This window comes from Eupeodes corollae, chromosome 2, assembly GCF_945859685.1.
Source record: "Eupeodes corollae chromosome 2, idEupCoro1.1, whole genome shotgun sequence".
Lineage (NCBI taxonomy): Eukaryota > Metazoa > Arthropoda > Insecta > Diptera > Syrphidae > Eupeodes > Eupeodes corollae.
Window position 1 is genome coordinate 13,897,010 of NC_079148.1, and position 24,807 is coordinate 13,921,816.

Here is a 24,807-nt window from a genome sequence, read left to right on the forward strand (position 1 = left end):
ATGTTAAGCACATTAAAAGTATATCAATTTATCTTTTATAGGCAAACCATTTTAAATTATTTAGGCACACCCTTTACTAAAAATTCGTAATAATGATAAACGGTTCCATATACGACAGCCAACAAAGAAACTTGTACACTGCTCCTTTTGTCCTCTTCTAAATACCGTTATGAGATAATTTTCAATGTTACAATTTTTTTACTCAATGTAATGGGATTACTTTCTATGGATGTCTCCATTGATCCACCTGGCTTGGAGATTGGACTAGAAATTCCAGACAGCATGAAGAATAATGAGAATGACATTAATAAGGACAATATGGAAGTCGAAGCAGACCCAGATTTGATTCATATTGATTTGTCCGAAAATTTTTCCTCGGAGAATTCAACTCGCGTTAGAAGTTCTGAGAAAAACAAAAAACAAACGAAGACGAAAGAATCTCACTTTTGATGAAGCAAACAGATGCTCAAGAAGATTTTTATAAGGAAGTCAAAGCTACAATAAAAGATCTGAAAAGGAAAATTGGAAGCTTCGAAGAGTATTCCAAGAAGATTTATTATCAAAAAAAAGATAAACATAAGGAACTACTGGCTATCAAGAGGGAAAAACTCCAACTTTATAAAGATGAATTGAATTGCAAACAAAAAAATAGGGCAGCGAAGTTAAAACTGCTGCAACAAAAATTGGAACTAAAAAAATCTGAAATCGATTTGAAGTTGTCAAAGATTTAAATCCTCTTTTTTTTGGTATGATTTTTAGTTCGTAAGTGTTCCTTTTCTGTTGAACTGAAGTATTTTTTTTTTGTTGAATTAAGTATTTTGTTTTTTGTTGAACTTTATAGTATTTCTGTTTCTTTCTGTGTTATTTTTGTTCCTGGGGGGTTATTATGAAAAACGAAACTAGTTCAAAATAACGCTTATTCGTTAAATTGCGATTAGAAAAAACGATTGTAGTGGCACTAAATCGTCAAATTGCGATTGAGAAAAACGAGATTCGTAAAAATGACGATACTCGTATTTTTATTTACAAGTGCCTTCAGCTTTCGTTTTGGGGGTAGATGTCAAATGTCATTTATTTTTTTGTTTGGTTGTTTTTTGTTTTGTTAAGTGCGCAAAAAAATGTAAGTAAATAATAAATAAAATTGTCAAAAAAATGCAAATAAGTTATTTCTAACCTTCTAGGCCTACAACTGATGCTAAGCAGTTGGATTTGCTGGTAGCTTTTATGGAAACCAATCCAAACATAGCAAAAAATTACTTGCCGACGAGCCAAGCCAAAGCCAAATCCAAAATTCTTTGGAAGGCTTTGACTGATAAGCTAAATGCATGCGGTCCTCCAGAGGAACCAATGGATGGTTGGAAAAGTGTAGGTTTCCTTAAAACAAAATTGCGTTTATGATTAATTCTGTTCTTCGTTAGGTATGGAAAGATTTTAGGTACAATCTTAAGCGCAAAATGCGAGGAAATTTGCTCCATGGCACAGGGGGTGGCCCGAATAAGCAAAACAAATATTCAGAAAATGAAAAAATAGTAATTGCGATTCTAGACCTAAATAAGGCCGTGTCAGGTAATTTATCAGGGAAACAATTCGGTGATCCGAGTGATGCGAATATTCAAGTGGCGGCCGGCAGCAGCACCAGTGTTAATGTGACTATGGAAGAAGCTGATGAGCAGAAAGTACTTCTCGCTATGTTCAACGATGACTCTTTACCACAACCAGACAACAATGAAAATACTGAGCCACAACCAGATAATAGTGAACATTTTGCAGAAGATGTCAACCCACCACCTTCCCGTAATAAAAAAGCACCAATGTTAATAGGAGTGAAGTTAGTTGCTCCTTTAAAAAATTATCATTTTTCGTTTTTGCCTGGCAACTTTTTTTGCTTTCTATTTTCGTATCTTATAATCGCTCTTCACCATGACTTTCGTTTCTTCGAGTTTCGTTTTTTCTGCCGTTCGTTTCGTAATTCATAATAAGGGCCCTGTTTAAATTCGTGTTCCTAATAAAAAGAGTTTTAATTACAAAAAAGCTTCTGTTTTTTTTTATTTAAGTTTCAAACATTGACATTGCAATTTGGTTTCGTATTGAAACATCTTTCTCGTTTCGAAAGTTTTCAATCATGTTTTCCAAGTTTGCCGAATCGTCACCTTCAGGTTCTTCTATGAAGTCTTCCAATATAGGAGTATTATGGAAAAGACAAATATTATGCAATGCTGCACACACGTAATCTGTGTTGCTTTCTTTGGAGAATCTGAATCTATTTTTCAGCACACCAATTGTACGTTCTATGATGTTTCTTCCCTGTGCATGTTTTTTGTTAAATGCGCTTTCCAACGAACCTGACTCAGTATTTCGAAATGGGGTCATTAAATATGGCTTCAAAGGATATCCTGCGTTACCTTAAAGATTAATAAGTACGTATATCAATTATGTAAATTTACTTATTTATAAGAAATGTTACCAAGCAGCCAAGAAAGCAACAAGCAGTTGGCTAGGGCCTTTTTGAAATGTATGAACAAAGCAGATTTTAAAACAGAATGAAATGTAATAGCTGATAATAATTAGTCGATTTCGGTATTTGGAGTTAGAGTTCTTCTATAAAAACTACAAACATGTTTTTGGTTATACTTTGAATTGGACAACTGGTTTTAAAAATTGTTAAATTAAGTCTCAATTTCTAACATTTTGGTTGAAGAATTAGGTATACAAACATTGGAAAGTTAAAACAAATTCTAATTTAGCCATACAAATTGGTATTTAAAAATGCCCAGGACTTTTAAATAAAGTGTCTTCCGAATTGTGACAGTTGATAGCGGCCATATTGTTGAGGCTACAACTCTCAAATAAGCTGTTATTTATTTAATATATTTGTGGATATAATAAAACTGATTTATCAAAATGTATGTTTTGTTGGAAAAACGCTTTAAGCCCTTCGCAAAAGGTCTTAAGTCAAAAAATTACCTCTAAGAACAAGAAGAGATATCGATTTCAAATAAATTTTGTTATACAGATAATAAGGCAAAAAAATGCAGAAGGGCTCTCAAGAAAATTGTGTGGGTGGTTTTTTTTACCATAGCAGTTTGAAAAAAAGGTGAACATTTTGGTTAACCTTAAATATCTCATGAAACAAAAACGCTAGAGAAATTAATTAAATTTCATATAATAAAACGTGATATCAGAGAAGTATTTTCTTTGAAAAAAATCTATTTAACGTTTTTTTTATAAATCAAAAAAACTGAACAAAAATTGTCACTGTCACAATTGTACGACTAAAATATGCTTTCATCTCAAAAACAAAACAACACGAGGAATAATATTTTTGAAATCTGATAAAATTTTGAGAAAAATCGAATTGACAGTTTTTTTATAAAAAATAAAAATCTAAAAAAAAACCTTACTCAAAGTTGGTAAAAATTGAATATCGATTCAAATATCTTTTCAAAAAGTTGAAATTTAGGCTCCAAACTTATTTTATCTTACAAGAAATATTGTTTTCAACATTCTGAAAAAAGTTGGTAAAAATTGATTTTTGACTCAAATATCTTTTAAAAACTTTGAGATATTGGCTTTAATTTACTTTTATCTTTCTAAAAATATTGTTGTCAACATTCAGTAAAATTTTGAAAAAAATCGAATTAACAGTTTTTGTAAAAAAAATTAAAAACTTAAAAAAATTTAATAAAAGTTAGTAAAAATTTACTTTCGACTCAAATAGCTTTTTAAAAATTAAGATGCTCTTCAATTTTGCTTAAAAAAAGCTTTACCTCAAGGTACAAAGCCTCTTGCACTTTGGTTTGCTTTTCCAACATATTAGTTAAATTTCGTCCAGCTGTGTTGCCTTGTACGAATTCTTCACTTTTGAAATTTTGTTCTGCTGTTGGGGATTCAGCCTCAGGTGTAATTGTCAATTGCTCTGTTGGTGTTTCAGGTGTTGGAAGAGTTTCGATGGTGGTGATTGTGCACATATTTACCAAAGTTGGATTTGGTCTAGAACCCCCAAATACATTGCCCTCCGGGTCAACAATGTTGTTCAGTTGAAGTAAACCGGCAATAATATTATTGGTTTCGTTCAAATATTTAGGTTTGAACGTACCTCCTCCAGTTTCCTCCATTTTTTTTTGTTTGACCTTAAATTTGGCATCGAACCAAACCTGTAAAAAGATTTATGGAATACCAAATAAACTGGCCCCTGTTTTTTCTCACATTTTGCCATTCCTTTTCGGTTCTAGTCGGTGGCCCCAAGGAATTGAGGGTATTCGCAACCGATTCCCATTTTTGTTTTCTATCGTCTGTTTGGGGGACGCCTCTCTGAAAATTTGTGGCCAATGATGGGTTAAGTTCCATTAGTTCTAATAGCCGTTTCATTTGGTCCGGATTCGTAACTTTCACCCTAATTAAAAAAATTATAAATGAACACAGATGAAAAACAGACAAAAAACCGAAAATCTTACATTTTTGCTGTACTTTTCACACTAGCGTTTTATAATTTACAGCCGCCAGAAAGAAACGTTTTATTTGGCGTCTAAGATTACACGACAACTGCAATATTGATGAGAGTGACATTTGCCGATCAAAAATTTAGATTCCACAAAACGCCAGATGTCAAGTAGCGTAACGCTAAGTAAAACGCTATCATAACGACATTCACAAAGCCGACTTGAGTGAACGACAATTGTCATACAAATAAAGCGCCTGTTACAATAGGGGTTTAAATAAAACGCCTGTTATAATAAGTGTGATTATGACGATGTTCGTAAATGTGACGTAAATGGCCCCATGGTATCATTGTCACCAATCATTTTCTAAGCTCTTCTTTGCATGCTTATTTTGGATTCAAATATAGCTGAGGTTAGATACAGGAGCACGATCCCAGAGATAAAAGTTAGTCTCAACGCTTTTGACAAGCATAAGTATGTTCGTATGAATTTGCAAAGCAAGTACGTGCAACCAATTTGTGCATTTAATTTTCTGTTTTTTCTTCCACCATACATGATACATATTAATTTAATCATGATAATCGAAATGGATGTGTTATTGTTCATATTGACAATTCCATTAAGCATTGAGTGTAAATAAAGTTCATTACATTTTCCAATAGGTTAATTTAATTCTTGCTGCAAATAACTAGAGAAAGTTGATACTTTTCCTGACCATTGTTTAAACACACTATACTTGTCCTTTTAAATGAACGACATTAGAGAACTGTCTTCAGTTTTGAAATTTCAACTTTCCATATTTCGGGCTTTTGGATATTTTTCCATTTCGTTTAATAATAGTTTAAATAAAATCAAACATGGCTTTTCTATATTTTGGTCAATTTTAAGTATAACCCTCATAAACATATTAGTTGTTATTATTTCGAAGTATCCACATTTGTTTCTCGTGGTGGATGATGCGTTTTCCTTGTTTTTGGATTGGATGAAGTTGTCAGCCCTAATTGCGTCTTTAAATGTTTCGACTTTGCAATCGCTTCTATGCCAAAATCACGAATGGCAATTTTGGAAATTATACCTTAAAGTCCGTTCTAGTCGTTATCCAAATGTCATGGATCAAAATCTGTGGAGTCAACTGCACGAGCATAGAAGTTACATTTCGAAATTGGTTTTTGCTATTTTCATACACTTAGCATGCATTGCTGGATTCTCATCGGATTACAACAGCACTCCGAAACTTACGCTATTTTGGGCTATTACCGGATTCCTTACGTTAATCAATGTCATACGTAATGGACAGATGATTCTTTGTATGGAATTGATTCGTATTGAAGTGGAACATCTGGAAAAGGATTTGATAACGTTAAATGAATTTATTCAATGGGAGACTCCAAATGTAGCCTTTCCACAATTTGATGAATTTATTCGGCTGCGTATTGTGGAAAAACAAAAGATCTATGAGGATATTTTTGGAATGAGTCAGTCATTTCAGGAAGCGTGTAATTGGTCAATGGTGGTGCATTTATTGCGGGGATACATAAGAGTGCTGGTGGAGTTTTATTTTTGCATCTTTCTAGGGATGAAAACTTGGAAGCCTATGCGTAAGTATAAGTTTTCGAATGTGAGTTGTAGAAATAAGATCAAGTTTTTCAAAGCACTTTCTTATTTTTTGTTAGTAGATAAGTTATACATTTCGTGATATCAAGTCATTTGACACCTGTCAAACTCAACTGTCATGTGCATCATCATCGTAATGCAAAAACTAATGTTGCTTCAAGTGGAAGATCAACGATTTCCCATCATTCACTGCAACTATATACTTGACCTGGATGATATGTGGTTTCAATAAGAGGGTCCAACACACCATATAGAATTATGATTTTACTATGTCCGAATTTTCCAAGCATAATAATGGGAAAGCCAACATCTTTAAAACTAAGCATTCTGCATAAGAAGAACGAAGAACATCTTTCCCTATAACCCCTTCTGTCAGCAAAGCATATCCAAAAATACTGACAGTTTAAAAAAATTCAAGTAATTCTTTCAGTTATGGCTGAATCAAAAACACACTTCACCTTCGGCTTCGTCTGCGTTACGGTGGGCCTGCTTCGAGGTTGCTTTGATTGACATTTTTTTACAGCTGTTGAGCTGTCAGACAACGCAAATGGTCAGATAATTGATGGCTGAATCACAAACACGCTTCAGCTTCGGCTTCATCTGACGTTTACGAGTTCAGCCATAGGAATTCAATGCATGCAAACGGAAGCTATAGTTCAATTATCTGAACATTTGCTTTGTCTGACAGCTCAACAGCTAATAAAAAAAATTTGCTCTTTGGAGGGATGAAATAATAGAAATGTCATTCAAAGCAACCTCGAAGCAGGTCCACCGTAACGCAGACGACCCGTTTTTGTGATTCAGCCATGAACTAGAGCTTCCGTTTGGAGTCACATTACGTTCTTTTCCTTACGATTGTCAAACAAAACGTGAGGTCGAAGCTCCATTGTGATAGCATGCATTGAATTCCTATGGCTGAACTCGTAAACGTCAGGTGAAGCCGAGGCTGAAGCGTGTTTGTGATTCAGCCATTAGATACTCTGTTTTTGATTTTTGCCGTTTTGTGTGGATGCCGAATTGTGTTGACCCAAAATGTATCGAAAGCTAGCTTAAAGTCAATAACCAACAAGCTGGATCTTTTAGTGGGAAGTCTTAGATTTATGGGGTCTTTCACTGGTGAAACGAACTAATTTTTTTTTGGATTAAAATCTAATCATATTATTTCCTTGCTTGGGTTCCATTGCTTGTTAATTTTACGAGATATGTTTAATTCTGTTAAAACAATTATAGGTACTTTTATCTGACAGTTTGATTGATAAATTGTTTGTAATTTGAGCGATTATATTTGTATTTATTTTAATAATGGCGTACTTTTTGCTTGTCAAAATATGACAGCTTTGAAAGTAACAGTTGCCGAAATAGCGGGCTGTTTAATAAATGAAACATCTTATTAGAACAGCCTAATTGTATTGTCCATGTTTATAAATAGACTTTGGTTAATTAATTAAAAAAATGAAAAACTATACTTTGTTTTAAGTTGAACCAAATACGTAATCCTCTTAGCATTATCAAACTATAGTGCGTTTCATCCTTTAACCATGCCATCAAAAAAACATAGTTGTTTAATTAAGAACCTTCCATGAGTCAGAAATCAATATAAACATGTCAGTTAGCAAACACATATCGTGATGAAAGTGGGTGAATTAAGAATTAACGGTCAATCCATTAGTTGACTTCTCACTGAACGCATATTATTGGCTTTTCATCACTTGTATGGAACCCAACAACGAAGTTGATGATACCGAAAACCACCTCGGATGTATTTTGCGATGGCTTACCTATTTATTTCGTTTTTATGGTTACTCTTCAATTCCCATTCAGGCTCATCCGGACTCGTGCAAAAATCGAATTCTCATTTATTGGTCGGTTTTTCTGATAATATTATCTAACGTCTATATTATAAATATATTTATTTTCAAATATCAATTCCTTTACGTTCAAGAAAACTTTGGACTTTTCAGTGATTGTTTGAAACTCAGTGTTACCCATTTATCTATAAATGTTTTTTTCTTACAATCGCTTTTTATGGGAAAATATGAAAAGCATTTTTGGATTTTATACATTAAACTTCGGTCACAACGAAATCCCCCGATAGTGAAACAAAGTTTTTACAGTCAACTCACCGAACATCGCCATTTTCTCATCAAGTTCGTGTCAATGTTTTTCGTGACTGTTGTAACATTCATTTCGTTTGTTATGTTTTATGACAACATGCCAAGGCAGTTGGTGTGGTTTTGGAGTATGTTTTTACCTTTTATGGCATCACTATTTGTTCGAAATTCACAATTTTTACTTTACATGGATTTAATTCGCATCGAAAGTGAGTGTTTAGAAAATGATCTGAGAACTCTGAGCGAGTTTATCGAATGGGAACACCCAAACAGATCTTTTCCACAATTTAACGAATTCATTCGAAGACGAACGGTGGAGACACAAAAAATCTATCAAACGATTTATGACATGTGTCAGTGTTTTCAAATGGCCTGCAATTGGTCGATGATAATTAATTTACTTCGAGGATACACCCGAATTGTAGTTGATGTGTACTTTTGTGTTTTGACTTTCGTAAATGAAATGAATCCAATTGGTAAGTTGATTTAAAAATGTGTATACCATTTGCAATTGTATTAAAAACTTGAAAATCTTTGAAAGTTCCTGAGAATAATTCGACAACGAGAGGAATGAAATTATGACAGTTTTCAAATTAAAATATGGTAACCAATCCAATGGGGCTTTCCATTTTATAATTCATATTTCCTTTAAAAATTGATTGAGATTATTTTATTTTGTCATTGTACATATTTTCGAGCTGTCAAATTTGCAGCTAATAATTAGTTTTATAATTGTATTGGTATTAGTGCAATGCCGAAAAATACAGATCTTCACGGAATACAAAAACACTGGAAATTTGTGTTTTGACAGATCTAGATTAAAAAGAAAGCCATTGAATTTGACAGTCCCAGCTATAATCTTACAAATTGAAAGTAAAATTACTGGCGATTCACAGAAAGTACGATTAAGTTGCTAATTTTTGTATACCTGAGAAGAATTATTCCGCACTTCTTGCATCTTTTGTCAAGATTGGTATTTTGACAGATGCAAATCAACATACTGTTGTAGATTTCTAATCGAAAATACAATTATAAACATCAGATTAGACATATACACTCCTCATTAGAGCAGGAACTCTATCAATGTCAACGTAGGTGGTAACCATTCAAGTTGATTGGCTTATTACAGTCATTTTGTAATTAAAATAATAAATAATTCACTAAGTGACTGACTGATTAATAATCGGGAATTGAATTCAATTAAGATAACAATCTCAACATATCAATAAAAGTCCTATTCAAAATGAATTGTTTCCATCGCGCACGCAACTTTCAAATCGTCATTAGAAAATAGTTAAAAGCAGTTTCTATAATTTAGCCCAACTGAAATGGAGTATAACGACGACAATATTGGCAGCATTTTACAAATGTTTCTGAACTTATTTCGAATTTTCGGTTACTGTCCACTTGTGATCGAATCGAATTCCTATAAGAACTCACTTTACGGTATTTGGGCAATAATTTTTATCACAATCCTTAACATTGCTCTAGTTTTAGTTTTTGTATTTCAAAGGACATTTTTTCTTGTCGACGAAAAGCTTGACACTTTATATGATTACTTAAAAGTCAGTATTACTTGGATATCACTGAATGTTTCGGCTTTGCAAACTCTTAAAATGCGGGACCATGAAAGACATTTTTTGAGATTATATGTCAAATTACGTTCCCGACGAAATCCATCTGCTAAAGGACAAAGTTTTTCAAGCCAATTGCGAGACCAAAAAATGTTAGTGTTCAAGCCGATTTTTATGATTTTCCTAAATGTTTTCGTATATTGTGTGTTTAGAATAGAATACAAAAATATGTCACTTCAAATAGAAAACTTTTGGTACATGTTTATGCCTTTCTGCTGTGTGGCAATTATTCGAAATATTCAATTTGTATTCTATATGGATTTGATACGCCGGGAAATTGAATTTTTGGACTTAGAATTGAGTAATTTGGTGGAGTTTACTCATTGGGAACAACCAAATAGGTCATTTCCACAGTTTGACGAATTTGTTCGAAGACGCATTCTTGAACACCAAAGAATTTACGAAATGATTTTTGAAATGTCTCAGAGTTTTCAAATTGCTTGCAATTGGTCGATAGTTGTGCATTTGTTGAGAGGTTATACTCGGATTGTGGTGGATGCGTACTTTTGTGTTTGGGCAATTGTCATAAATAGGGATCCATTAGGTGAGTTTAAAGTTATTATTAAATTATTTATATTAATTACTGTTCTGGTAAACGAAATACTATTTTAGCCTGTGAAGTTAAAAATACGTTGGTACTTAGATAAGTACAACTGGAGTACAATTTTGATCTGTCAATTTGACTTAAGGGAATTGTCATTTCAACAACCTTTTAAATTGTTTTAATAACATGGAAGCAGTGTTACTGAACTTGTTGGTTTACCAAGCTTAATTAAACGGTGATTTTTTAAGAGCTTGAGAACTTTTAAAAAAAAAACGCATAAAATTTGCAAAATCTCATCGATTCTTTATTTGAAACGTTAGATTGGTCCATGACATTTACTTTTTGAAGATAATTTCATTTAAATGTTGACCGCGGTTGCGTCTTAGGTGGTCCATTCGGAAAGTCCCATTTTGGGTAACTTTTTCGAGCATTTCGGCCGGAATAGCCCGAATTTCTTCGGAAATGTTGTCTTCCAAAGCTGGAACAGTTGCTGGCTTATTTGTGTAGACTTTAGACTTGACGTAGCCCCACAAAAAATAGTCTAAAGGCGTCAAATCGCATGATCTTGGTGGCCAACTTACCGGTCCATTCCTTGAGATGAATTGTTCTCCGAAGTTTTCCCTCAAAATGGCCATAGAATCGCGAGCTGTGTGGCATGTAGCGCCATCTTGTTGAAACCACATGTCAACCAACTTCAGTTCATCCATTTTTGGCAACAAAAAGTTTGTTAGCATTGAACGATAGCGTTCACCATTCACCGTAACGTTGCGTCCAACAGCATCTTTGAAAAAATACGGTCCAATGATTCCACCAGCGTACAAACCACACCAAACAGTGCATTTTTCGGGATGTATGGGCAGTTCTTGAACGGCTTCTGGTTGCTCTTCACTCCAAATGCGGCAATTTTGCTTATTTACGTAGCCATTCAACCAGAAATGAGCCTCATCGCTGAACAAAATTTGTCGATAAAAAAGCGGATTTTCTGCCAACTTTTCTAGGGCCCATTCACTGAAAATTCGACGTTGTGGCAGACCGTTCGGCTTCAGTTCTTGCACGAGCTGTATTTTATACGGTTTTACACCAAGATCTTTGCGTAAAATCTTCCATGTGGTCGAATAACACAAACCCAATTGCTGCGAACGGCGACGAATCGACATTTCACGGTCTTCAGCAACACTCTCAGAAACAGACGCAATATTCTCTTCAGTACGCACTGTACGCATTCGTGCGGTTGGTTTAATGTCCAATAAAGTAAACTGAGTGCGAAACTTGGTCACAATCGCATTAATTGTTTGCTCACTTGGTCGATTATGTAGACCATAAATCGGACGTAAAGCGCGAAACACATTTCGAACCGAACACTGATTTTGGTAATAAAATTCAATGATTTGCAAGCGTTGCTCGTTAGTAAGTCTATTCTTGATGAAATGTCAAAGCATACTGAGCATCTTTCTCTCTGAAATCCCGCGTGATCTGTCAAATACTAAAGCATGAAAATCCTAACCTCAAAAAAATCACCCTTTACATATTATTAAGTGAAATGTATTATCATTCAAATATTTGCCTTAGGAAGACTTGCAGTGTAGCCCCACGGGAAAAATTCTAACGGTGTCAAATCGCATGATAGTGGTAAGTTGACGTCGCCAAACCTCACGCGCAATCAAAATGTAGGTAGAAATGGCGGCCTCATGGCAACCTAGCCTGAGATCCAATTAGCGCTGTAGTGCGCCGTTTTGATACCAAAAACTCGTTGGACCTGTGATTGAAAGGGACAGATTTATAGAGAAGCTTCATAGCGATTATGTTAGAGCCATTTTGTCGCATTGAGAAAAAAGATTAGGTCTCTAATCTTTGTCTCAGATAGCTCACCAAGTTCTTGAAAGAATGCTTTTCAAAAGTATTTCATTCTAGTGTTTGCCAAAGCAGGACATTTGCAGAGGAAATGGATTATTGTTTCACTTTCTTTTTGGTCACTACAACTACGGCAAAAGGTGTTGTAGGAGATACCCAACTTCTCTGCATGAAATCCTATAGGCCAATGTCCGGTACCACAACCGCAACAATCCTGGCTATGTCTTGCCTTGGCCTGCATAGAAGATCGTTTGTACGGGTTTTATTATAGGTGGGCCATATCTTCCTAGATATAATGCAGTTGGGTAAATTGCTCCACCTTCGGTTTGATTCAGTTTGGTAGACAGAAAAGATTTTACCCTTCATAGCACCAAGAGGAATGTTAACCATTTCCGCAAGTGAGCTATGAAGGGCCGATCCTTGCCTGACTAGCTCGTCAGCCCGTTCGTTTCCCACGATACCACTATGGCCCGGAACCCAGATCAGGGTGACACCGAGGTTAATATTCAGACTCGCAAGCTCATCGCGACATTGCTAAACCAATTTAGATGAGGATATGGCCGAGCTTATGGCTTTGACAGCTGCCTGACTGTCTGTAAAGATAGCCGCATTTCGGTTTTGGTTTGGGTTTTGTTTAGTAAGTATCTTACATGCCTCACTTATTGCCAGCAGTTCAGCCTGAAAGCAAACTCAGGAAGCCTAAAGAATTCGGCTGCATTTAGGGACTCAGAAAAGATTCCAGAACCAACTCCACACTCCATCTTTGAGCCGTCAGTAAAGATGGTTGTGTCGAAACCTATCGACACGATGTCATCCTCCCAATCTTCTCTAGATGGGAAAATAACCTTAAAACCCTTACTAAGGCTCAAAGTAGGAGTGCAGTAGTCAGTGTCTACCGAGATAATATCTGAGGGAATCAATTTCGTAGTGTTGCTGTGACTATGAGGTTTTAACAACCAGCTATTTGATTCCTTCAGCCTAATAGCGCTGCAGGAAACTACATATGTATTTAATAAAAAGGTCGATTGGTAGAAGATCCAAAATATCGTTTAAGGCGTCCGTTGGGCAAGTACACATGGCCCCTGTGGTGCCCACACAATCTGTTCTCTGAACCTTCTTTAGCTTATCAATATTATAGGCTTTGCTAAGAGCAGGCCACCACACAATCGAACCATATGTTAAGATAGGGCGTACTACGGCTGTATACGTCCATAAAATCATCTTCGACTGAAGTTCCCACTTTTTGCCGAAAGTTTAGCTGCAGGCGTAGAAGGCAACACAGGCCTTCTTAACCCGTACTTCAATATTTAGTTTCCAGTTTAGTTTAGGGTCGAGTATAACTCCCAAATATTTTGCACTGGAAGACAATGATAGGATTTGACCGTTGAGTAGTGGTAGCGTGAAGGGCGGTACTTTAGTTTTAGTGGTAAAGAGCAACAGTTCAGTTTTACTTTGGTTAACTCCTTGTCCACACCTCGTGGCCAAGTTGCTAACTTTCTTCAAAGCTGACTCCGTGATTTCACTAATCACAGAGGTGTACTTTCCTGACACCAATAGCACCAAATCATCCGCATAAGCTACCGCCTCCACTCCACATGTCTCTAATTTAACGAGAATTGTATCCATGACCAGAAGCCATAGAAGGGGCGAAAGGACACCACCCTGTGGTGTTCCCCTACTCACGTGTTTTGTTGCGATTGTATTGCCTAGAGTGGCTCGAATCTTCCTACCACTGAGCATGGAAATAATCCATTCCCGAATGAAGTCTTCTACACCGAACTTAACGAACGATTCTTCTATGGATTCGGTAAGGACCTTGTTAAAAGCACCTTCTATGTCTAGGAAGGTGGCAAGAGTAAATTCTTTATAATGGATTGTTTGTTCTACAGTCTCCGTAGATTTGCCCTTAAGATAAGCATGCTGAGAGCTTTCGAGAGGTCGTCCAAATAGGATTAATGTAACATGGAAATCGAGAATGCGCTCCAAGGTTTTAAGCACAAAAGATGTTAAGCTTATTGTTCTGAAATCCTTCGCGGATTCGTAACCTCGCCTAACTCACTTTCGGGATAAAAACTACTTTGACCTGTCTCCACGACAGAAAAAAAAGGATTGATGGCCCACAAAATATTTTCTCTGGTTATAACGGAATTGACTTGCTCCACATGATCTACGTTTAGATCTGTGATTTCAAGCGGTTCGGAGTTATCACTCTTGCAACCCGGAATGTTCGTCTTCATCAATGGCCCAAGAGGTTTGGCTGGAGAGGATGTATTGTTGTACGGCTTGTTTGTTGCCGTCTTAGTCTTAACCACATATCCGCTAAGTCTTGATTTTGAATTGGCTGCAGCGTCCAAAAAAGATAATTTTATTTCTATGAGCGCCGGGAAATCGATAAGATGGAATAATTAGCATGACTTGAAAATGCAGCCGAAATATATTTTTAACTGAGTTGCATTATCACATTAGTAATTCTAATTTTAACAAGTTGTTCGATTCAACTTATATAATGACATTTCAAATGAGAGCAGAAATCATCAGGTGTCAAATGAATATCGCTGTATTTTAGACACAATGGCTGCGTTCAATCTCAGACCGATAGTGTATCCGGATACCTGTTTGTTAGTGTTTTACGTGTAAAATAACAGCTGATCAAAAACAGCTGAGATGTCAAAAAAGGAAACCGAAGGTATCCAAGAATTTCTGCAGTATGTAGGTATCTGACAGAACAGCTGTTTCAACACATTTTCGAATTTCAAGAAACTTGAAAATTGATTTCAGCTTTTTGTATTTGTTGGTAAACAAAAAGATACAAAATGTTAGTTGAAGTTGTATTTGAGGATGTTCTGTAAATAATAGACGTTGAAGAAGCTATTTGCCTCCGAATTTCTTTCAAACTGTATCTAGAGTATTTTCTAGGTATTGTCACTTCATAATAGTTCTGTTTTCTGTTAGAATAGTTTTCTGTTAAACGTAAATAGTTTAAAACCGGAGATTTTGCAAGTAAATTATTAATAGTATAGAATTCCAATTGAGCTAAGAGGAAATTTGACATTAATTACAGATTAAGGTTATCTCTTATTTATTAAATTGTTATGCACATTATCCATTAAATGTTTTATCTTTTTGTGAACAACTGAAAGTTGTTTTTATTTTTTGACAGCTATCTTAATACAGCTATCCAACTCGTTCAACAAGGTATCTAAAAATATACCTATCCAAGATACCCTATCCAACACGAGATTGAACGCAGCCAATCACTAATCTTAAGACGCACCAACCATGCCTTTTGGCCCGAATTACTTCAGAAACCATTCTGGACTCGTGGACAATTTTGATGTCAAACGGCCCGGGCTCTGTCAAAAACGGCCATCTTTAGAAATAACGTGTTCAATTTTCCGACTCATTTTTGTTTAAATACAAAAATAAACTGAAGCGTATAGCAGAGTTAAATACGAATTAAGTTCAACATTTATTTTAGAATCAAATTCACATCTTCCACAATTTGGCACTTTACAAATGATAAATTATCTTCTCGTATTTGATAAACTGTCAAATTATTTGAAATCTAATCTTTTTGTTTCTTTACTTGAGAGACAAGAGACATGCGATTTTAACTAAAAGAAGAGGGTATAGGGTAGGTGTTGATAGAATGAGGTATGCTAGCAAAATCAAGCTTTTTTTTAACTTTTGATGGAATGTTTTATTTGGACAAACCAGTGTGGATTCACCCTTAAAATGACAACTTAAATAAATGCAAAAGAACTCATATTTTTTGCATCAATGTGTTCTTATAATTGAGTTTTTATTATCATAGATTGAAATGCCACACGTCCCTACAATCTAAATCAATCAAATTTATTGAAAGTATGAAAAAGGAATTGATGGAACAATGATAAAGTTGTTGACGATGAGGTACCTTGCTTATCCTTATTTACAGTTAGATAGTTTGCCATTTGAATTTATTGAGTGCACATTACACAAATGAAGAACAAAATCGGTTCCGTGTTGCTGTGGTATATTTATATTTTTCGATTTTTTGGATTCTGTCCCATAACAATCCATCCAAATCCCAAAAAGAATCATCTTCAAAGCAAGCTCATATTTCTGTGGTCGGTTTTTGTTCTGATAGCTTATAATGTGCTCATTACAGCAGTTTTTATGAACTATTCCCTATTTCTGTATACCGAAGATAAATTTGCTTTGTTCAATGATACCTTAAAAGTTTCGGCGACGGTAATTTCGTTCAATGTTTCCGCTCTACAATCACTGATTTCGCGAGTTCACGAGCGAAAATTCTGGTATCTGTACATAAAACTACGATCGAGTAGGAGTCCGTTGGTGGAAAGCATGACGTGGTGGGATCAATTTTCTGAACATTTGACATTCAGTTTGAAGTTTAGTGGAATATTTTTGATCAATTTAGCGTTTTTCATTGTGTATTGGGTTATTTATACGACAATGCCCTTGCAGTTGATTATGTTCTGGGTTATGTATACTCCGTACGTAGTTGTCATTGGCATACGTAATATTCAATATGTTTTGTACATGGAGTTGATTCGTTTGGAGGTGGAAAACCTTCAAAAAGAATTGGATACGCTAGTTGAGTTCACGGACTGGCATTTGGATTGCAGGACTTTTCCGCAGTTTGAAGAGTTTGTCCGCAGAAGATTGGTGGAAAAACAGAAAATTTACCAGACGATTTATGATATGACTGAGTGTTTTCAAAAGGCGTGTAATTGGTCCATGGTGTTTCACCTGCTGAGAGGATATGTTCGGATAATTGTGGATGGATACTATTGTGCTTGGTCGGTTATTAACACTGGGTTTCTAATTAGTGAGTTTTTTTTATACGAATCTTTTTTAGAGTAAAAATGTATGTACCGAAAATCCCCCCCCCCCCCAACACCGCTCTAATATCCCAAATTACTAAATGAACAATTTGTTACAATTATTATATTTTAAACCCCATCAGTAAATTAAAATGACATTGATGTAGACGAAATTCATCACTACTGAGAACAGATTTACTGCTGGAACACAATGCAAAAATCGGAGAAGGAGTCGATACTGTCACAGCTTGTCGTACGTTAACAGAAAGTACGCACACAATGCATCGACTTTTTAATGAATTCCACTAAAAAACAAAACATAAATTACAAAAATTAGAACAAACATCACATAAAACACACTTGGCATATTAAACTGTTGGGCAATTGCTTCCCATTACTTTGCTTTGATTATATTGTTTTTGTAGTGTCTGTTTTCCAAACTCCAAAGGACGTCCCTTTGACTGACCGCTTGGATAATTTTTGTCCGATTCATCCATTTTGTATTCTTTTTAACTTTTATTTGATTTAATTTAACTGTTTATTTGATTTAAATTTTTTTTTATTTATTCAAACAACCGCAATGAAAAATATTAATTTAATGCACAAACACAAATCACGAAATCAAATTTAATGTGCTAAAAATGATAGACGTCAAAAGTGTCGTACGTCAAAGTTTAAAGTTGGTCAACTCTTCCGACTCCAATTGCGGCTCCGATTCCAGTCCCGTCGCATTGTGTTCGTGCATCTGCATTTGCGTACTTTTAATATTTTGACAGGTATTCCGGTTACAACTTCGGCTCCGTCACCATTGTGTTCCAGCAGTAATAGGGGCTTTCCATTGGTAAATTCGGATTTGAATTTCAATTCAACAAATAAAACAAAAAAATAGGTGACACAATAGTCCGTTGAGAACTAGGGCGTAGTGACTCTCAAGCCTTCCTGTGTGCGAGTAATGTTGTCAGGAATAGAGGGGATCTATGCAGTTTTACTGCTTGAACAGCTGTAGCTGTTGCCTGTAGCACTGTCAAAGTAAAAAGATACGAAAATAGTATACATCGACACAATGAGAAGCTGTAGCTTTAGCTGTAGCAGTAGCTGCAGCGCAAGTTGACTCAACTTTCTGCTTGAACAGAATGGTGTAGCTGTAGCTGTAGCCTGTAGCACTGTCAAAGTTAAAAGATACGAAAATAGTATACATCGACACAATGAGAAGCTGTAGCTGTAGCAGTAGCTGCAGCGCAAGTTGACTCAACTTTAACTTTTGGCGACGCTGCAAGCTACATTTGAGATGACAGATGGGGGAAACCCATTTCATTCTTTGACTTTTCACTTTTTTTTTGGGAGCGTTCAATGCATTTGAGAATTTTTTCTGGTTTTGTAACTTTTTTATAGTATGCTACCATACAAATTCAGTTCAAATATAAATTTCATATGCGTTGAACATGCCCGAATAAATTTCCTGCGCTACACCATTGTGGGCGACCTTTGCTACATTAGTGAGCGTTTTTATTGACAGCTTATACTACAGCGATTTTTTAAGCTACAGCTGCATCTCATTCTGTTCAAGCAGTTAAGCCGATTCCGAACGGCTAATTTGAAAAAGCACTTTTCATGACAAGAATTACTCTTGGAGGAGTTGTCAATTCCTCCAAGAGGCAATACCCGTGAAAAACCATTTAGATAGCACAGTCAGGGCTTAAACCCAAGAACTCTGGCATGACAATCCACTAACCATCACACCACGTGTACTACATGAAGAAATAACACAATTAAATCAATCATAGAAATCACATGGCCCATTAGTGAAACTGACAGGCACAGATTGTGTTGGTGTTCTTACAAGAAGAAGTGAAGTCGGCGTTTAGACAGATTTAAATAAATAAATGACGTTGCCAAAATTGTTTGCTTCAATGAAACTCCTTTTCGGGAGAAAGAAAACAAAGATACTCAGAGATTGAACATACACGCATTCAAGTACTTCTTATTGCATTTTGTTAAAAAAAGGAATGGCTGGATAGCACTATAGATAGCTATCCCTTCTGACATTGGTAGACCCCTCTTTACTATTGTTCCAAATGGGCCCAGGCCCAGTGCCCCGCAATCACCAGGGGATCCCAAATTGCTGGAACATCACTTAACCTCTATATTGGTCTATTTGCAAGAAAAAAAATATTTCGATACAATTTTAGATGCATAAAGAATTATCAGAATTCGTACTCTGCGAAATTATATTCCAATTAAAACACATCAATCAAATAATTATTTCACATGAAAGCAGTTCTGCCCATAGACAATCTATGATGACCTACAAAGCACAAACAAAAGTGACAGGTAGAGTAGATACTGAACTAATATCACAACATCAAAATGAAGTAGGGGAACCCGGGGCATAACAGGCACCCGGGGTAAAATGGGCCCCCTCTTTATTTCTCAGTTGAGTAAAGTGTCAACTCCGAAACTAAATATGTCTTCCTTAAATCATCGGTGGCAATTCGGGGAAAACCCGTCTCTGAACGAAATTGCCACGTGTTCTGTGTTTTGGCTAAAAGAAGATTTTTCATTGAGTTGAAGTTATTTTCAAGTGAAATAAAGTGTGTTGTTTTGTAACAAATATCTATTTTATACTAGATTTTCACCCTTTAATATAAAAGTAAGTAAATAAAGCTGGTATTAATTAAATTATTTCCGTTTTAGAGTTAAATTGAAAAGAATTTTTTACATATTTTTTGTAGAATATGATATGGGGCAGAATGGACGAGGCATAATGGACATGGATGCCCATTATGCCCCATCTGTTTTGCACATGTTATTTGTTTGTATAATTCTTTTAGTATCAATTTGCAATTGTTTCAGATGGTTCGCAACTACGTTAAGAAAACTAACCGACAAGAATGGAGCATAGATGATATGCGACGAGCTATTCAAGAAGTTAAATCAAAGAAAATGAGTTGTAAGGCAGCTGCCCAGAACTATAAAATTCCTCGAACTACCTTACAAAGATTTTTAAAAAAAGCAAATCTAAATCCCGACCTTCCACTTGTTGTCAATAAAGTGGGAAATTTTAAACCTGTATTTAACGTGCATCAAGAGAATGAATTGGCCGAATATCTAAAGGATATGGAAGGGCGCTTGTTTGGCTTTTCTTTGAAGGAATTTCGAGAACTGGCGTATGAGCTAGCAGAAAAAAATGAAATACCCAATAATTTTGACGCTGAAACACGCATGGCTGGAGAAGATTGGGCGCAGAACTTTTTAAAACGAAATGCAACGGTTTCATTACGAAAACTGGAAGCAACATCTGCAGCTCGAGCTATGGGATTTAACCGTGTCTCTGTGGTCAATTTTTTTCAACTTCTTGAGGAGTGCATCAAGAAATATGGGTTCTTGTCAAATCGAATCTTCAACGTTGACGAAACGGGCATCACAACAGTTGCAAAAAGTCTTGGGAAAATTTTGGCAACTAAAGGCAGAAAACAGGTAGGATCGCTTTCTTCATCGGAGCGAGGACAGCTTCTCACAGTGGAAATTTGTATGAGCGCTGATGGGTCGTACATGCCACCAATGTTCATTTTCCCACGTAAAAGAATGAAGGTCGAACTAATGGATGGAACACCTCCTAATTCTTGGGGCGAGTGTAACCAAAATGGATGGATCACAAAAGATTTGTTTTTTAAAGTGGTTGAAACGATTCATTGAATGGTCGAGTGCAACTAAAGATCAACCCGTTTTGTTGCTGTTAGATGGGCATGCAAGCCACGTTAAGAGCCTTGAAGTGATAGATATAGCAAGAGCCAATGGTGTGGTCATGCTTTGTTTTCCACCACATTGCACTCATCGGTTACAGCCCTTGGATGTCACTTTTATGAAGCCCTTGAGTTCTTACTATGGAGATGAAGTAAAAAAATGGCTCAGACAACATCCTGGCAGAACAGTTACACATTACCAGGTAGGACAGTTGTTCGGTAGAGCATATTTAAAAGCATCCACAATGTTAGTTGCAATAAATGGTTTTCAAACGACTGGAATATGGCCGGTTAATTCAAATGTTTTCGAAGACCATGATTTCTTGCCTTGCCAAACCACAGACATGCCAAATGGGGAAGAGCGTCTACTCTTAGATGAAACATTTTGTGTCGACCCATATTCGGTACCACCAGGCTCATCAACGACCGCCGCCGATCCACTGATGTTGTCCCCAAATCCCGTTTCGGAAACCAATCAGTCCACAATGTCTACACCACATTCTGTTAATCCGATACCAATGGGTGCACTGTTATCCTCTCCAGAGCCCGATTTGACAAACAATGATGCACCAACGTCATCAACTTCATTCCAAAAGTTTTCTCCATCTCATATTGTAGCTGTTCCCAAAGCACCCGTTAAAAAAAGAGTTTCTAAGCGCAGGGGAAAGACTGCAATAATTACAAGCTCTCCTTACAAGGCGCAGCTAGAGGCTGAGTCCACGAAGTCCAAGCCTCTTGTTATGAAAAAGAAAAAGCCTCAACAAAAAAGAAAACTACCAGGAAGGAAGAATCTTCAGAAAGCGAGGAGGACGAAGAGTGTCTTTATTGTGGGCATTTATACTCCCAGTCTACAGAAGGATGGATTTCCTGCAGATCATGTGGTAAGTGGGCACATTGTTCTTGTGCTGGAGAGGATGATGTTGACGATGAATCTAGCCACATTTGCTCCAGTTGCAACCCAGTTTAGCTTTGCGCCCGTCATGCCCCACATATGTCCATTGTGCCCCAGTACCGGGGTAGAATGGGCAAATTCTATCATTTACTAAAATTAATTTAACGTACTGAATTATTTTTTTTTATTTATTTTTCTTTTGTGTACTAACGTATTTATCAATTTTCTATCTAATAAAATTGTTTTGGAGAAAATAAACACATTTTTGCAGTTTTTATAACAAGAAATCCCTAAGGGGCCCGTTATGCCCCGGCTTCCCCTAATTTACTGGAGAAATGTGTCGAATCGTATTGTAGCTGCTGTAAAGTTTTTAGCTTCGAGAGGGCTTCCATTTCGTGGTGACAATGAGATCCTCTGATCTTCCAACAATGGGAATTATTTGGGATGCATTGAGTTTCTTAGCGAGTTTGACCCTTTTCTCGTAGATCATTTAAGCAAATTTGGAAATCCAGCAAATATCTGTAATGAATATATTCATGCCATGGGAAGACAGGTTTTGAAAACTATTGTAAAAGAAGTCAAACCGATCTGTCTCATGTTGATCAACTAACATTTATTATTCGTTACGTATATTATTCACGAACCTGTTGATAGGTTTTTGGACTTTATTCCAATTAACGAACATAGACCTGATAATTTAGCGGAAACCATACTGATATTTTTTGGAGAATCATGATATTTCTATAAAAGATTGCAGAGGCCAAAGCTACGATAACGTGGCAAATATGTCAGGAAGGTTTTCTGGTCTGCATGCAAGAGTACAAGAAAAATGTAAATTTGCCACTTTTGTACCACGTGCAGGGCACTCATTAAACTTGGTAGGTGCATGCCGCTGGTTGTTTATTAGGAGCAACCAAATTCTTTGACATTATTTAAATATTGTATAACTTTTTTTCGGTATCTTCTCATCGATCGAGTGTGTTGACTGCTCATTAAGGTCCAACAAAATGTTAAAAATTCTTTCTCAAACAAGACGGCCGCCGCGAGCTGATGCACTAAGCAGCGTCTTATATAAAAGTCATCAACAAATTGAAGAAGGTTTGATGTCTATCGCGAACAATTAAGGACAGGCACGAGAGACAAGAGAGGAAGCAGTCTTTGCGAAAAATTGTCCAAGCTTGAATTTACCATACTTACAGAACTTAGGAACTCTGTATTGCAAAGAATTAAGAAAACAAGTACTTTACTTCAAAAACATAATATTACCCTGGATATTGCAATAAATTTACTGAGTGCAATAGATGAATTTATAATTGGGCTCAGGGACAATTTTGATTCATCAGCCAGACAAAAAAAACCGGATTCCGAATATAACGACCTTTCTGAAAGGATGGGGTGTAGAAGCTCACGCCAGACTTTTTTTGGCGGCTCTGGACCCTCAGTAATTCTGACTGGGAAAGAAAGATTTAAAATTGAAACCTTTCTTCTCATTGTCGACACACTAAGCGTTCATTTAAAACAGCGACAAAGTTCGTATACGAAGATTAGCCAACGTTTTGACTTTTTTTTCGAAAAGTGCCCAGGGCCCTCAAAATTGTAAATACGGCCCGGAAATTTGACAGGTAAAAACTAGAGCGCAAAATTTTAGACGATTTACTACGATGTTTAATCATTTTTAGTATGATACTAGGTTAAAAAAAGGATTTTGATAATTTTAAACGAGTTTAGTATCGTACTATCTTCTTAACATTTTACTAAAGTTAAAATCACCAAATGGCTACTTTATCTTTTTAGTATCGTACTAAATCTGTATGACATATGTCATTTTTCTCAAATGTGACAAAGTGTTTTAAAATTAATAAATTGTGAAACAAAATTTATTTATAAATATCATAAAAAGTAAATTAATTTAAAATGTTTTCGGAGGAAGAAGATTTTGAAATGTTTGTGTAGGAAAGTAAAAAGTTTTAAAACTCGAGCAAATCCTCTTGAAGATCTGGACGATGGTGAATTTTACTCCAGGTATAGATTTGATAAAACAACTGTTGGGTTCTTGGTTGAAAATCTTGACATCTAAGAAATTACAAACCGTGGGCTATCTATTTCTCCCGATTTGCAAGTTCTAGTAACGTTACACTTTTGCATTTGGCTGGACTGCCAAGAACAACACGCTCCTTTTCTGGACAATGCTTGTCTTTATTGTCGCAACCTTGGATACGCTCCTGAGTACCCATAACCACTGCCACCAACCTTCACGCCGAAGCCAACAGTTGTAGCATTGTATGTAGCTGCTTCTGGGTATTGAAGATGCTTCACGAGGAATAGGTAGATCAACCGCAGATATTCAATAATTTAATGTTCATTTCGTTTAAACTTTTTCACTAAACAATAATTCTTTTACCTGGTAGAATACATTTTTAATATTATTCGGTGTAAAATTGTTGCAACGAACTTAAACTTTAACGCAAATAAACCCCGGCGAATTATGAAAACAAAATTAATGAAAAATGAAAATACAAATTCAATGTTGTCACTTTGACATTTGCAAAAATGTCTGTCATTATTTAGATGTGTTCATGTTTTTTTTTTAATAAAATGGTTAGCAAAACAATAAAAAGTGTTTAAAATTAGTGAAAAGTTAGTAGATTACTATGTATATAGTAAATTTTTAACTAGTATCGTGCTAAGGCCTTAATAAAAGGTTGTTTAAAATTTTGCGCCTATGTCATTACTAAAATTGAGACTAAGAAGTGCTTCAACAATTCATTGGCTGCGGTCAATTTCGAGTTAGATAGGCTACTCTGGATAGGGGATTTTAGGATACATTTTTGAACGTGTTAAATATCTTAATTCAGACAAACATTTAGATTTTGATGTCCAAAACCATTGTGAAAAATTTTCAGCACATAATTTTAATAATTAATCGGATTTTTACAAAAAAAATATGAAATCAATTTTCTGGTTCCTATAAATTATATCCATTCGTTGAATCAGCTGTTTTTCCAGATACCCACATGCAGCAGATTGTCTTGGATACATTTGGATTTCTTTTTTAGTATCCCAACTGTTTTGTAAAATATTAACAAAAAAATAAGCTGATACCCTATCGGTCAGCAAGATTGAACGAAGGCAGCAAAATTGTTGAAATTT

General features: G+C 35.8%; 2 protein-coding genes across 2 annotated transcripts in view; both read left to right on the top strand.

The window, feature by feature from the left end:
* The first annotated feature begins 1,164 nt into the window (after positions 1–1,164).
* Positions 1,165–1,986, top strand: LOC129947318 (uncharacterized). The gene is made up of 2 exons (XM_056057838.1): positions 1,165–1,365; positions 1,419–1,986. Exons 1-2 carry the CDS (start codon positions 1,225–1,227, stop codon positions 1,974–1,976), a joined length of 699 nt encoding a protein of 232 aa, XP_055913813.1. The 5' UTR covers positions 1,165–1,224; the 3' UTR covers positions 1,977–1,986.
* Positions 1,987–5,198: 3,212 nt separating this feature from the next.
* The window catches only part of LOC129945491 (gustatory receptor 8a), a 28,439-nt gene continuing 8,830 nt past the window's right edge, over positions 5,199–24,807 (top strand). The window contains exon 1 of the mRNA XM_056055275.1: positions 5,199–6,037. Within this exon, the coding sequence (XP_055911250.1) occupies positions 5,422–6,037 (616 nt within the window). The 5' untranslated portion in view covers positions 5,199–5,421. The remainder of the gene's footprint in view (positions 6,038–24,807) is intronic.